The sequence below is a fragment of the Ammospiza caudacuta genome, chromosome 27 (genome assembly GCF_027887145.1).
Source record: "Ammospiza caudacuta isolate bAmmCau1 chromosome 27, bAmmCau1.pri, whole genome shotgun sequence".
Taxonomy (NCBI): Eukaryota; Metazoa; Chordata; class Aves; order Passeriformes; family Passerellidae; genus Ammospiza; species Ammospiza caudacuta.
The window spans coordinates 5,013,140-5,027,940 of NC_080619.1; the positions used below are offsets into that span (position 1 = coordinate 5,013,140).

A 14,801-nucleotide genomic window follows, 5' to 3' on the forward strand; every position below is an offset into this window, starting at 1 on the left:
TTGGAATATCTGATTTTGCTTTCCCTTACATATGTCCAGTCCACTGTGGTAGTGTCACTGACATGGCTCAGGACAGCCAAAGCCTCACTGTTTCAGGAAGGACAATACGGGAAGAACACAAAAAAGAAAAGAGGAGACACAAGTTACAGGTGACATTTACATGAGCAAAACTATTCAGCTCCCCTATACACAACTTATCAATGTCACCATTTGAAATAGCATTATGAGTAGGAGTGTTGCAAAGTCACTTCACTAAAAATAGTCCCCCAGAAACATTTCTTTATTCTTCAGTTTGAGAGAAATTTTCTAGCACTGTCTTTACACACTTTCCCTCAGAGCCTGTAAGTACTTTTCCAGACACTCAATCTTTCTTGATGACTCAGGTAATTCAAAAAACCATTTCAGTTATTTGGTCTCAAATTAATGTTCACTGGTTCTGCAGTCAGGCCAGACTGATGTTTACAGTGCATGTTAACATCAGGGAGAGCTGTTGGCCTCAGCCAAACTCAGGTTTCCTCCCTGTTTCAGCTCAGCCCAATGCCCGAGTCAGCAGCAGACCCTGACAGCAATAGAGCTATGCAAAGATAAAATCTGGGCAAGGAAAAGAGAAATACCATTAGGATGTTTAGATGAGGAAGAGTGTAAGGCAGAAGGAAGAGAGACCAAATGGAACATAATGAGTGTGTGAGGGATTTGCATTCCAAAGCCTGCGTGTCCAGGGCAGTCTCGCATTCATCAGTGACATTGTCATCATGTCCCGTCATGGACTCTCACAAAAGGGCTCCTGATACCTGCCTTCCTTTGAAACAGAGCTCACAAAGGAAAGTGGAAATCTCAAAGGAAATGAAGATTAAACTGAACAAAGTCCACTTCTGTGAAACAGTGTTCTGCCACTGGCATGTTCCAACCAGATCCTGATCCCCCTTTGCCCCCCGCACCCCAACTCTCCACCCTTGTTGCACAAAGAGATCCCCAAAGCATTGGATGGATTACCTAATGGTTTCTTTAAACTGGGTAAAACTTGTAATACAGGATTAGTAACTCCTGGCTAATTAAGAGTGTCCTTCCTTATGGTTTACCAGATCTAACAAGCCAGACCTGGTGTTTGCAGCATCTGGACAAAATGTGCCCAGGTCTTCTTGAACAATTTTCTGTGTTATTTACAGATATGTTCATTTATCAGATTTACATAGCAGGGCCACATCGCCGTGACACAAATAATTATAAAAACTTCTAAGTAGCCCCTTATTTCTACATCAAAGGAAAGTATGTGCTTTGTGCTGGGTTATTGTGCTGAACTACAAAAAAGAAAGAAAGAAGAAGGAAAAGCAAATAATTGAAGTGCCTTATGGAACACGCCTGTCTTTATTTCACATTCCTGAGCAATGCTCTGGCTTCACTCTGCCCTGGTGTCCCCTCATGCAGAGGTGAGATGTGCTCCCCGTGCCCTGTGTCACACTCAGCTGTGGTCCAAGAGGTGTTGGAAAAGAGGCAGCAGAATTCCTGCTAAGAGGCAGCAGAATTCCTGTTCTCCTCTGCTGAGAGGCAGCAGAATTCCTGTTCTCCTCTGCTGAGAGGCAGCAGAATTCCCACACCACTCTGATGATTTTAACCTATTCTTACACCTGTGCTGCTGCACTCTGTACAGGTCAGAGCAGTACAGCTCACAGCACCATCCTCACAGCTCACTGCATTACTGACACCATCATGCACTGATGGCTCCAACACAGCCATTCAAGTGTCTTTCACTAAGTGGAGTAAACCAATTAGTCTTTAAACATACAAATAGGCATTACACCACATTCTGTTTCTGGAAAAAATTGTTGATTTCTGGAGAATCTTTCACAGCTTCAGAATGCTCTGTAGAACTGCAGATCTCCTTTCTGTTGAACAGCTTGTGACACTGTGTCACCAGACGTGTGCCCTGTATCTGGTGGTTACTCATTACCTCTGAATTTGTGCTCTGGTAGATAAGCTATGCATTCCTAAATGTATTTAGGGTGGGTCTGCACCCTAAATAATAAATAATGATGCTAATATTTACCACTTGCATGCACTGTTAACATCACATTCTCACACCATGCTGAGAGATGAAGTCAGGGAGATAATGAATGGGGGCAGTATTATCATTCCCATTTTATTGCCTGAGAAATTGGAAAAAGAGATGACACAGCTCGCTCAAGGCTGCAAAGAAAGTCACTGAGAGCCACTAAATTAGAATCCATCACTTCACAGCTTCTACTTAGCCCAGCTATTAGATAATACAACTTCCTGAAGAGCCATTCCCCACTCACAGCAATCCTGTCAGTGTCTGATGGCTCGGAAGAGATAATGCCCTTCATTCATTCCAAGTGTTTATGGCTGGTCAGGACCCTGCACAAACTCTGATGATGTTCTTCAATGTACCTGTGCCAACAGCCTGACTGAAATGAGTCCTGCACAGAACCCTGTGCTGGCAGCTCTGGCAGCTCTGTAGTATTTGGGAGACTTTAGGAGCACAGGTAGTGCTGCTTCTGATTTCAGAGCAGTGGCTTGAATGGAAGGAAATATTCAGGACTGTGATGATGTATGGCTTGAAAAATGACTTTGTTAATTCATTGTATTGAAACTGATTAAACTCTGCCAGCTCTTATTTGTTCTCCTTCAGTATTCCATACACAAAGAAGTGGCATTTCTACACCAAGAAAGTGATGGACCCAGGCACAAAGAAAGTGCAATTTGAAAAATATAAAGTATTATTAAAAACAACACCCTCCAAGTGAATAAATTCTATTTCCCATAAATGGAAAAGGATAGCAAAGAAACATGAGCAGGAGAGAACAGCATTTCTCAGCCTAAGTGAATGATGCAACAATACTTCTGCAAACCAACAGGATACAGGAACTCAGCCTATAAAAGGAGGCTGAAACCATCAGCGTTCACAGCTGGCTCCTTGCAGTTTCACCTGCCATTTAAGGCAGTCCTGCACGGAATAATCCTCAGCATGATTTCCAAGAGCCTTGACTGCACTCCAGCCTGGGCATGAGTCACAGCTCATTTCACTTGTAGAATTGTTAAAACTTATTAAGGTGTATTACAATAGGCAGCTTTGGTAAGTGAAGTGTTGATCCCCTGGAAGAAGTGTGCGATGAGGTAATGCAGTCATGGTTTGTGCTATTAATCACACATTCTTTTGGGGAGCTGGCCTCACACTGCTGGGGTTCAGCCTTATTTATCAACAGCCACATCTGTACAATGAAAATTTTTGCTTTCTGCCTTCCTGGTTAACATGGATGCAAAATTAACAAAGTCATTTCAGAAAGAGAAGAAAAGAAATCTTGCCTTTGTAGCACTGCTAAACCCCCGGGTTCTATGGATTATTGAAGCAGAGAGAATAGGTAGAAGAGCCGGTAAAACATTTCACAATGTCCACACCCTGACCTATAAAGGTTCTAAAGTTTTGCTAGGAGATGCCTGTTCCTGTGTATGAATCATTTAGAAAAAGGATGAATCTATAAACAGGGAAGTAAGGAAAGAATAATGCTGGAGAGGCTGCACCCCCTGTCCCCCCATGTCCTGCATTATACCACAAAAGCATGTTAATTATTGACTCTACCTGAACAATTTGCTTGCTGAAATCCCAGCTTAAGTTTTAATGTCTGGTATTTCCTCACCATTTCTCTCTGTGTAAAAATTTTTATTCTTTTCAAGCTGTGCTTTTATGATATCCTTAATTGTGTGACTATACGGAAATGACCTACTTGAGCCCCTGGCCTAGGACTGCCACAAATCAACTGCAAAAATATTCCATGAAACAGAAGTGCCAATGTGGGACAGTTTGGAATGTCCTTATGGCAGGAGCTCCCAGAGTGAGAGAGAAATGATCTAATGCTGAGGCAGGTGCAGGGCTGCTTCTTCTGGACATGTTAATTTGATTTTTGAATGTCTGAATATGCATCAGAAGCTTAAAGGCATAAAATCATAACACCAGCTGTGGTAAAGACACTTTCAATAACTATATAGACTTCGGGGGTAAATTTTTTGGCTTTCCAATGTCCTAAGGACAAGTCCAAAAGAGTCAATGTGACGCGCTGTAATTAGGCTCTATAGAAAGCAACAAAAATGAGGAATATAATTTGGAAAAATGTGTTTCAATTAAAAAGCATAATTAGCTGGAGCAGGCAGGGAAATGGAGAAACAAACAGGCTGAAGTAGCTACAAACTACAGTTCTTCCTTAGAACAGAAGTTAAAGGTGTGCTGCCTCTTGAGAAGTACCAGCTTTGGCTCAGCTCTGCACCTCCAAAACAACTTATGAGAAAATAAAAGATCTAGTGCATCAAACAAAAAACTGGGAGTGACTCTTGCCAGAGCAATTTCAAAGCAGGAAATCTGTAATGTTGCTGCAAGCAGACAGAAATTGTAATCATAAAGTTACCTGTGCAGGAAAGAGAACACATTCCTATGTCCTATTAATGAAAAAAATGAGTCATTTTTGAAAGCCATTCCAGCACCCAGGCTCTGCTTCCAGGTTAATCTCACAAGAGACAGTTTCAAGACATTCTGAGGATGTATCCTCTGATACTGTAGAGAACAAAAACCTTAAAAACACAACCAAAGAAACCTTCTCTTTAATGTCTACAGCCTATCACTGCTTAAAAATTTAGATACTCAAGCACCAGTCATATAAAAGGGTGCAATTCAAAAGGATAATGAACACTCTCTGTCCTCAAAGACTCACATATCAGAATTTAGAAAGATAGTCCATGCTTCTTGCCACTGCTTCCAAACCCACTCTATACACAGCACTGAACTCCATAATTATGGCTGGTGGCTCTGAAGGAAAATATTCCTCTAAATGTTTGGCCACACGAGCGATGCAACTACATTTCCTGTGGATATAGGGCCAGGAAAGTGGATAATAGGAGAAATTTCCTTATGTAATCCGTAAATTTTATTCTCTCGTTCAAGTTGCGCACAGATTCTCCCGCGGCGCTCAGCACGGGGAGGGCTGGAGGCAGCTCCGTTCCGAAGGCCGGTGGTGGCCTCTAGTGACAACCAGGCAGATCCGCACGGAGCCCGGTGCCTGTCCCTGCTCCTGCCGCTCCTCCGGGGCTCCTGCGGCTGGGCAACAACTCCCTGGAAATTTCTGCTGCAGGATTTGTGCGATGAACATTATTAACAGTGCCAGACTTCCTTCAGGGGAGTACGGAGACGGATTTTCGGCCTGTTTCCTTTATTTTGTTTTTTTGCTATCTGCGTTCCTGACACAGATCTTGATGCTGGGAGGGTATTTTGGGTTCCAAGCAGCCCATAGCTTGCTCCTGGTTGTACAAACCTCGGGAGTGGGGATGCCGTGGGATCGCTGGGATGCACTGAAAGGATATTCCAGAGGAGTACCCAAACAAGAAGCTGCAGCTGTGCCTCTGCCCAGGCACCTCCTGACATTATGAGTGGAACTTTACCCTGGGGGAAAAAATGAGTTTTTCTTCTGATTTGGGGGCTCCAGGTGTGACATAAGTGAGATCTCCAGAACCACAAGAATTTTTTGTCTACATAGATATGCAATATAGTGTGTTTGTACGTATATTTTGCAGTGTACAATCAGTGTGCACTTATATTTGCACAGGGCCATGAAAATGGTATTTGCCTCCTGAATCACAGAAATATGCAACATTTTTCATGGGTACTGAACTACTCCAGCATTCTGGAACTGAGAGAGTCAGTAGGCTGAAATTCTCTCCAGTTCACTGGTTTTTTCATTCCCTGGACACTTCAGTTGCACGGGGTTTTTCCAACTGAGAGAGATCTGCCAGCAATCCTGTGTTAGAGCTGATCTTAATGGCACTTTTGGGGAAGAAAAAAGAGAAGGTTCGTTTGTGTGGCCTGGAGCTGTTTTTGTTGGCACTGACATCTGATTCTGTTCGAGGAGAGCAGCTGAGACAGGAAAGGCAGCTCCTGACTTTCATTTTCCACCTGTGGCTGGGGAGGGATGGAACCCACACACTGCCTCCCGCACCACTCCAGGAGCTGGAACACCTCTCTAAGTACCATAAATATGTAATATTTTAACTTACCCCTTTGGTCAAAGCTCCAAGCAGAAAGAAATAAGATGCAGTGGTTTGATGGTTGAGATATTTTCATTGGACAAAAGATAAAAAGGAGAGGGAAATGAGGGGAAAAATACGTGAGGCAGACAGTGTAAGATCTTAAATTGCAAATGCTCAGGGCTTAGGTGAATCCAGCTGAGTTGGTGACATCATCCAGAACTTACTTTGTTCTGATCCCATTCAGCAAAGCACAAAATACTTTGCTTTGCTCTTTGGAGAGAGCAGGCTTCACAGGCATTGGCATTAACAGGAGATGCAAAGGTAATTAAGAAAAGAAGGAGAGGAATATGTCAGACCCAGAAACAGTGAATACTGGAATAAGGCTGGAACACTGAAAATGGAATGCATCTCTCTTGAATGCACTTTGCACAGCCATGTCCTTTCAGGGCTGTAGTGTAGATCTTTCAGAATCAAACTCTTATGAGACAAAACCCAAGCACAGGGACCAACAAAAATGTGTTGGATTTCACTCCTAGAATGGATCATCTCTACACATTGAACTAGACTTTGCCTTATTTCAGTCTCTATGTCAGCCAAAAGAAAAGCATCTGTTCCACCTAAAGGCAGCAAAATCTCAGACCCACAGCTGGGTGTGTCTTTTTTCCTTGAACTCTCCAGACTGGTTGCCCATGGCTGGTTAGCACAGGTGAGTCAGATGGAATGGCATCCACATTATCAGAGCCCTGCAGAACTTATCTCCATGGTGCTCTAATGCACATTAAACTTCTGTCACACAGGTGACACTTCTTCATGAAATCAAACAAATCATTAGTGTGGCTATAAATGTTTTATTGTGTCTATAGGCAATCCACTCTGAGCAAGCATGTCACTGAAGGGCAGTGCTAGCCGTGAACCCACAGACTGTTATCTACAGCTCCCACAACAGTCTGGAGCTGAAACTGCTGTGCTGAGCTAAGCACCAGCAAATGTTACAGCACTTCTTCAATGCTGACCAAAACTGCAGTACTGGGTTTTTAGGCTGCCCAACATCTATTTAGGTAACTTACTCTTACAAGCAATCAAGAAAATAAATAAATAAAAATGAGGCAGCCCATGTTCTTGCAGATAATTCCTGGACATAGTCCAGGGGTGGAGGACACTGAGGCCACTCCCAACTGGTGCCTTGAGGAGCCCCTTACCCTCCAGCCTGGCTGGGGCCTCACCCTCCCCTCACTGCCATGGCTGCAGCTCCAGGGCTCCTTCTGGCAGTTTGCACTGATTGATACAACCAGTCAAGATGTGTTACATGGAAAAAAGTGTACTAACCAAAACCAGGAGCAAGCCCCACCTCTGAAGTGAATCTATCTTGATCCTAGCAAGTATTCTAGCTTTTTGGGGAGGATAGAAGCATGTATGAAATTATAAGACCAGAGAAATTGTCAGTAAACAAACGAGGGATGAGAATAAAAAGAACACTAAGAAAATTCAGCCTTGTATCTTTTCACATTGGGTTTGCATGATGCCACTGCTCCTTGCTTCCTCTTGCATACATCTTGGGATGCTTCAGCTGAATAGTCTAGAGGAAAATAATTGCTGGAGGTTCAGTTTGAACAAAAGCAGCAGAGCCATAACACAAGGCAAATGTCTGACCTAAGCCTGATGCTTACCTTAATTCAAATCACTGACTTCTTTTTTCATTTGCTCACTCAATAAAAAAAATAGAATCTCCAAATGATGTTTAGAAAAAAATATCACCCAGGTAACATGGAAACTGATTTTAATATTGAGAAGACAAAGCAGAATATTTGCTCTTAAACAGACTGCCACACAATCCTGCAGAGATCTAGGCAGTGAGATACAGAGCCAAGGGATGTAAGACCAGCAGGATCTCTTCTGTACTCCTCTTACAGTCTAGGTGTAGACTCTGCTCTAGGTGTAGACTCTGCTCTACTAAAATGAGCAATTCTTACTCAGCCTGAATAACTTCAATGGACAAAAGACAATCCACCCTGAGTCTCTGTAATGACACACCAGATGTCATGGCCAGTGTACTTTGGTTTTACATCTCATAAAGGCTCTTTTATTACAAGTTACACCCAAAGAAGTTCAAGGTCCAAAGACACTCCACAGCATCCTCTTAGAAAGAAAAATCCTGCCCTGCACACTGATTGCTTTGGTTTGGAAGCTGTGTTTCCAGAACAGCCAAGTACAAGAGTTTAACTCTCTGCCTTGAGCCAAGACCTGTAAGACTAATCCCTAGCACAGTAACTTAAAGACTTGGCAGTACTGATTCCCCAATATATTGAGTATTCCCTAGTACCCAACTATTCTGGGTTGGGTGCTCCCAGAAAGTTGAAGGTGCCTCCAACACACAGTTCAGTGCCTCCAAAGCTCCGTGTCTCACCAATTTCCTTGCCCCAAGCTGGGAGATGAGTACATACAGCAGCTGCTCTCACTAACACAAGTCATGTGTGCTCATTGTTCTACCTGACAACATCAGTAACACACAGAAGCAGTGTCAGTGCAATGCCCCAGGAGCTGCACCTCCACACTGTCCCAACACACACCTGCCACCCACTCTCCTGCAGCACTAACAACCCCTCAGCAATTAGGTTCTTCCTTTGCTTTACAAATTCTCCATGCACTTTCTGCATCAAGTGTACAGCACAGTCAGCCCAGGAGCCTCCTCCACACGATCAGCAGTGGGATGGTTGAGTCTCTTCAAGCCATGGAAAGGCAGCTGGTTTCCTGTTAATGACCACAGCCCCTGGGTTGGGGACAGACCTCCCCGGTATGGCACTTGTTAGCTGGTGGTCTCTGATGAGGCAGGAGGGAAACTCGTTTTGCTTCAACTTCATCCACACTGGAGGGCTGGAGGCTCATTCTGCTGGAAGCTGGAACTCAACACTTCCTGCCACTCTATGGACCTCAGCATCTTACATGTGAATCACAGTGGGCTGTGAAGGTTTCCGATGTTCTCATTCCTCCTACCTCACTTAAGGACAAAGAAATACCCATCCCACTCAATCTCAGCTGTACTGAAACCTCTCATTCCACTTGCAAGGGTTTTCTAATACCAGATGAATGCACATTCAATCCAATCTGATGGCAACAGCCTCTTCACTGGCAGTGCAGATGTTGGTTTGTGCTTACTATGAAACGAATTCACATGGTAGTACAGCTGCCTCCTTTCTAATTATTTATACACTGTTCTAGACTGTCCTAGGCCCAAGTTATTGCTTACTCAACAGAAATATAAATATTTTAAGTCTCTTGTCACATATAGGCAACTCTCATTTTAAATTCATGAGCAGCACAGGGAGGGGGCTAACAACCTTCTCATTTGTTCTAAAGGGCTACAGAGAGGGTTGGCTGCAGGTACATGGTTATAAATGATTCAACAGATCATTTTTTGTTCATCTGTTATACAAAATAATAAAGCAAGCAAACTACCCAGGGAGTGTTCCTCAAACACAGACGAACAGATGAGAACCCCTTCAAATCATGGGGAGGGGGGGGCAATATCCTGTGTGCTCTTTGTGCCAATACCAGCAACACTCTGCGTCAACATAGGTGGGGTTTCCAGCCACTGTGCTTCCTCTTGGACCTGTATAAAGGTGCACAGTGCACACTCAGCTCCTCAGTGGCGTCTCTATCTGTGCTGATTTACCTGCTTCAGCCCAGAAGACAAAGAGCAGAAATGGCATTCTCCGCCCGCAGCACCCAGTGGAGTACGAGCAGCCGTGTCCAGCCCTCTGCACCCAGTGTCAGCGGTCTGACCTCCAGGAAAATGTCCTTCCAGAAGATCCAGGCACCCAGTGTCTATGGGGGGGCTGGGGGCTATGGCACCCGCATATCGACCAGCACCAGCTCTGGCCAAGGCCTGGGAGGGAGCCTCCAGCTCAGCATCACTGGGAGCGATGTGCTGCTCACCGGCAACGAGAAATCCACGATGCAGAACCTGAACGATCGCTTGGCTGCCTACCTGGAGAGGGTGCGCTCACTGGAGAAGTCAAACTCCCTGATTGAGAAGCAGATCAGGGAATGGTATGAAAAGCACACCGTAAGTGTAGGGCAGGACTACAGCTCCTACTTCAAAACAATCGAAGAACTCCGAAATCAGGTAAGAGATCATAGAGCCCTCCTTAAATATAAGAATTGCAATTATCAGTGAGATAGAGAATAAGCTATTGTAGAAAATGTACTTTTCCACATTGTAATTGGCCTAGCTGGGAAGAAAAAGTTCATTTTTTATCAGCTACTAGTGACAGATTATCAATAATTTGTAATACCAGATATATGCCTGCAGTTGTGAGTAATCTCATACCTGAAAAATCTGTGACTCTAACTAGTTCTATGATATTTGCCTTAGGTGGCTTTAACTAGAGAAAGTAATAATGGTAATCTACATATTTAAATATAGTTTAGCAACAGTCTATTTCAAAGTGGTTTATTAGAAAAGAAGGGCAAGCACTCAGGAAAAAAATTAAAGATCACTACTTAAAATAGTAAATTTCCACTGAAAACAATGAAATACTCCCAACAATCAACTGACAGGTTTGTCAAAACATGTTTCCAGAACTTCCTTCAGTCCTTTCTTTTTTATTTTTTTATCAGTTCTACTTCCCAACATTTAAAAGCATATCCCTTCAGAGAACAGTTCATCCTAACTATTTATACACTTATTTTATGGCAGGGCAATTAGTCTTTTAGACATCTCTAATTCCTTTCATGCACTTCAGATGGAACTTAGCTTAAAACCAACAGAGAGCTGAGGTGAAGGAGGATGAAGCCCACTTACAGTATTCATTCCCAAGAAAGGATCAAGTGTGAATTTCTGTGCAAAGTTTCATTGCTTGTCCACCATTCCTTTTAGATTTCTGCTGCCCAGATGGAAAATTCCAGACTTGTCCTGCAGATCGACAATGCCAAGCTGGCTGCTGATGACTTCAGGCTGAAGTAAGTTCCATGGTTTTATATCAATTCTCTTTCATGCTGCTCTTATTTAGGAAAGCTTCCACTTACTGGAATTGGTGCCAAGAAGTGAACATTTTCCAACTTTAAGTTCAATGAAAATTTCACAATGACAAATTTCACAATGACTGCGGTAGTTACTGATTCTAACATTTACTCCAAACTGTTGCATTCCAATGATGACAAAAGGCACTGTATTGTACAGGTTTGAGAACGAACACCTGCTCAGGCAGAGTGTGGAGAGCGACATCACCGGACTGCTCCATGTCCGTGACGACCTGACCCTGACCCAAGCTGACCTGGAGTCCCAGATTGAGAACATAACTGAGGAACTTGTTTTCCTTAGGAAGAACCATGAGGAGGTGAGAACAGCTGACCACTGCCATGGAGAGGGGTTTTGAGTGGCAAACAACCTCACTAGGAAGCATTTCTATCCTTCCTGGAAGCAGCATAACCCTGTGTGACCCTAAGGGACATGCAAGCTGTCAGGGATCAAAGGCTGAACACTCCTCCATTCCAGGAATGAAGGAGTAAAGGTTTTCTCTAAGAAAAATTTATGGTTCAGGAATTGCTATCTCAAAAAGCACACAAATGGGAGCCGTGACTTCTCCCCTCATTCCACAGATCTGGTTCTGAGGAAATAATTTTTATGATACATTTATCTATGATATAACATTTATTGCTACCAAGTAGGCAAACTGTTCTAAGATGAGGTGCACTAAACAGTATTTACAAGTAATTAAGTTGCCTTGCCCCAAGGTACTATTGAGGATTAGTCCTGTGTGTGTGGATGTTGAGTTTGTGTCCCATGCCCAGGAGTGACAGCTCCCTGCAGCTGGTGCTAACACAGTTCCCATTGCTGCAGGAACGTGACAGGCTGCGCAAAGAGGCGAGTGGCTCCGTGAACGTGGCGGTGGATGCCGCTCCCGGCATTGACCTCGCAGCTATCATGGAAAACATGAGAAAGCAATATGAAGAAATGGCAGAAAAGAACCGCCAAGAAGCCAAAGAACATTTTGAAAAGCAGGTAAAGTCAACAGCTTAAACACCAGCAAGAATCTCAGTCATGCCTGGCTGCAGTTCACAGTCCCTCCATTCTCCATTCCAGACAGCAGAACTGAACCAGGAAGTTGCCCTCAATGTTGAGCGGCTGGAGGTGCAAAGGAAAGAGGTCACAGAACGGAGACAGATCTGCCAGAACCTGGAGCTGGAATTACAGTCCCTGCTGAACATGGTAAATTACAAAAAGCAAAATAAGGACTGTGGATAGCAGAGAGTTACACAGAGGTGTAATAAATAGAGGATTAAAAGATAATTAGAGGAATGAGGGGCTTTACAATCAAAAGGTTATTTTAACACAAAAATGCATTCTCTGAATAATGTGTCACTGTTCTTGCCATGCACTACAGAAACAGACCCTGGAAGCGTCTCTGGCTGAAACAGAAGCACGGTACAGTCACCAGCTTGACCAGATACAGGGAGCAATTTCCAGTCTGGAGGCTCAGCTGAGGCAGGTCCGAGTCGACATGGAGGCTCAGAACAATGAGTACAGCATCCTGCTGGATGTCAAGACTCGCTTGGAGATGGAGATTGCCACGTACCGCAGGCTGCTGGAGGGAGAGGAAACCAGGTGAGCACACATGTGGCTTTGTGTGTTGGTTTGGGTTTTGTGTCAAAACTGCCTCTTTCCAACTGCTTTGAGGTGGGGAAGCCCATTGTCCAGTTCTCAGCCACACAATCAGAGCAGGCTGCTGTTCAGGCTGGGCTACTGAAGCTGCTGTGGAATTTTGAGGTGGCTCTTCCAGCCTACAGATGGTCATTGTGAGCTGGGGAGTTGGGTACATGTTCACATGTCAGGAACACCTGTAATGCAGTTTTTGATCAGCTTGTCTGAGTGGGTTAAGCAGAAAGTGGAACTTCCCCCCAGATTCTACCTGTTCAGCTGTTCTGGCTCAGGAACTAGATCGGGTGTACCTGGCATTGCAGAGATCAGTCTGCAGATTAACTGTACCTACAGCTTATGCTTAGCAAGTTTCACTTCAACTGAGAGAACTCGTTTTACTGAGTTGTCTTATGATTCAATGTCTTGATGAAAGGGGATTAGCTGTCCTGATCAAACACATAGGAAATGCACATGGATGTTCAATACATGAGTTGCCATATATTTACATTTTCTAATTTATAATTTGAACAGGTATTTAGAAGAGATGCCAACAGTAGAGGTGACAGAAAAAGGTATGTCCCACCAACTTCTTTCTGTTTTGATGGTGGCCTGTTGAAATGTTATGGAATGAAGTAACCTGATATAAAACAGCAGATTCAGAGCAAATAATCAGCCAGTGGAATCTCACATCAAGAAAGCAATCAACTGTTTGGTTACCCTATGAGGACTGATAAACCTGGGTTTATATATACAATTCAGGTGCCCAGTATAAAATCACAGACTCACCTTACCCATTCTGTGATTCTGTGAGTCCTTAGAGACCCAAAAGAACAACAGAGAGTTACTGAGTTCCCCTCTGGAGAACTGCAGAAGCATCTGCTTCTCCCTGCTAGATGCACAGGGAGACTGAGACTTCCAATTAACATATCCAGTTTCATAATAAAAATTTCCAGTTTGGTGTAAGTCTATTCCAAAGTTTTAGGTCTACAAGTCTGTGCTAAACAAAAGCAAAACTATCAAGAGTGCTAGAGAGTTACTGAATCCAGTATGCAGTCTATGGGCAACATATTCAGTATCCAAAAGAGAAGCCACACCTCAAGTTCCCTCAAGGACCTGTGGATTGAAGATGCTTTTTGATATTTCCTCATGTAGCAGCAATATTACTCTGTCAGTGTACATTACATTAAATTACTTCTCTTTTCAATTTCCTTAACAGAATCAAGTAAGTTTAAGAAGATCAAGACAATAGTTGAGGAGGTGGTTGATGGCAAGATTGTCTCCTCTGAGGTCAGAGAGGTTGAAGAGAAGATGTAAATGGCACCAGCAGAGAAGATGCCTCTGAGTTCCATGGTGGAGCTGATGCCAAAATGAAAAGGGTTATAAAGAATCTGAAATAATTCACTCTTAACCCCAGATGGATTAAAAATGCCAAAATCTCAAATCTGTTGTTGTTGTTGTTGTTTTTGTGGGGGGAGCATTAATAAAAATCTGTAAGTCACAACATAGAAGACTTTAGGTTTACTTCTATAGTGACTAAGTACCTTGATGGAAAAAAATGAAATCAGCCTGGCATGAATGCATAATTGCTTCCAACACAGATAAAAATGGAAGTATTAGGTTTTTAAAATGCATTAAGGCATCAGTTCAGCACGCCTTTTCTGAATGTGAACTCCCACTCAAACATAAAGCAATTTCACTTCATTAACACCTGATTTTCAAATACATAAGAAGTGTCAATTTGCTTTTCATAATATATTAACATGAAAAAATAAAATGAAGAAGCCTACTTGATATTTTTCACATTCTGTGAATGATTATGTCACCAGGGACTATGGCAAGCTATGATATTTTATGGATAAAAATATATTTGAAATTATCTCCCTCTCTCTCAAACCCTCCTGTGCCAATAATGTTCTGTGTCCCATAGGGAGGCCCCTGTGCCACACCTGGATTCTCAGTCCCAGGAGTTTACATTTTCCTCTTGAGAACATAAACACACAAAGCTCTTCCCTATGAAACCTCACCTGTCCAGAGCTATGTACTCTACATAAACAGCTGCCAAAGAACTAATCCTGTGCTTTCACTGCCCCAAGTCACTGAGACCAGGCTATCAGCTCATTTCCACACAAATGCTTTA

At 43.2% G+C, this 14,801-nt stretch overlaps 1 protein-coding gene across 1 annotated transcript; it reads left to right on the forward strand.

The window, feature by feature from the left end:
* The first annotated feature begins 9,727 nt into the window (after positions 1-9,727).
* LOC131568428 (keratin, type I cytoskeletal 20-like) lies at positions 9,728-13,978 on the forward strand. The gene is made up of 8 exons (XM_058820492.1): positions 9,728-10,150; positions 10,904-10,986; positions 11,207-11,363; positions 11,867-12,028; positions 12,110-12,235; positions 12,411-12,631; positions 13,196-13,236; positions 13,881-13,978. The coding sequence occupies exons 1-8, from the start codon at positions 9,728-9,730 to the stop codon at positions 13,976-13,978; spliced, it is 1,311 nt and encodes a 436-aa protein (XP_058676475.1).
* Positions 13,979-14,801: the final 823 nt, after the last annotated feature.

Excerpts from the sequence above, each read along its gene's own strand:
- LOC131568428 (XM_058820492.1), top strand. The coding sequence starts at position 9,728 with ATGGCATTCTCCGCCCGCAGCACCCAGTGGAGTACGAGCAGCCGTGTC. Across the intron at positions 10,151-10,903 it reads TCGAAGAACTCCGAAATCAG|ATTTCTGCTGCCCAGATGGA; the intron begins GTAAGAGATCAT and ends CATTCCTTTTAG. Across the intron at positions 11,364-11,866 it reads TTAGGAAGAACCATGAGGAG|GAACGTGACAGGCTGCGCAA; the intron begins GTGAGAACAGCT and ends CCATTGCTGCAG.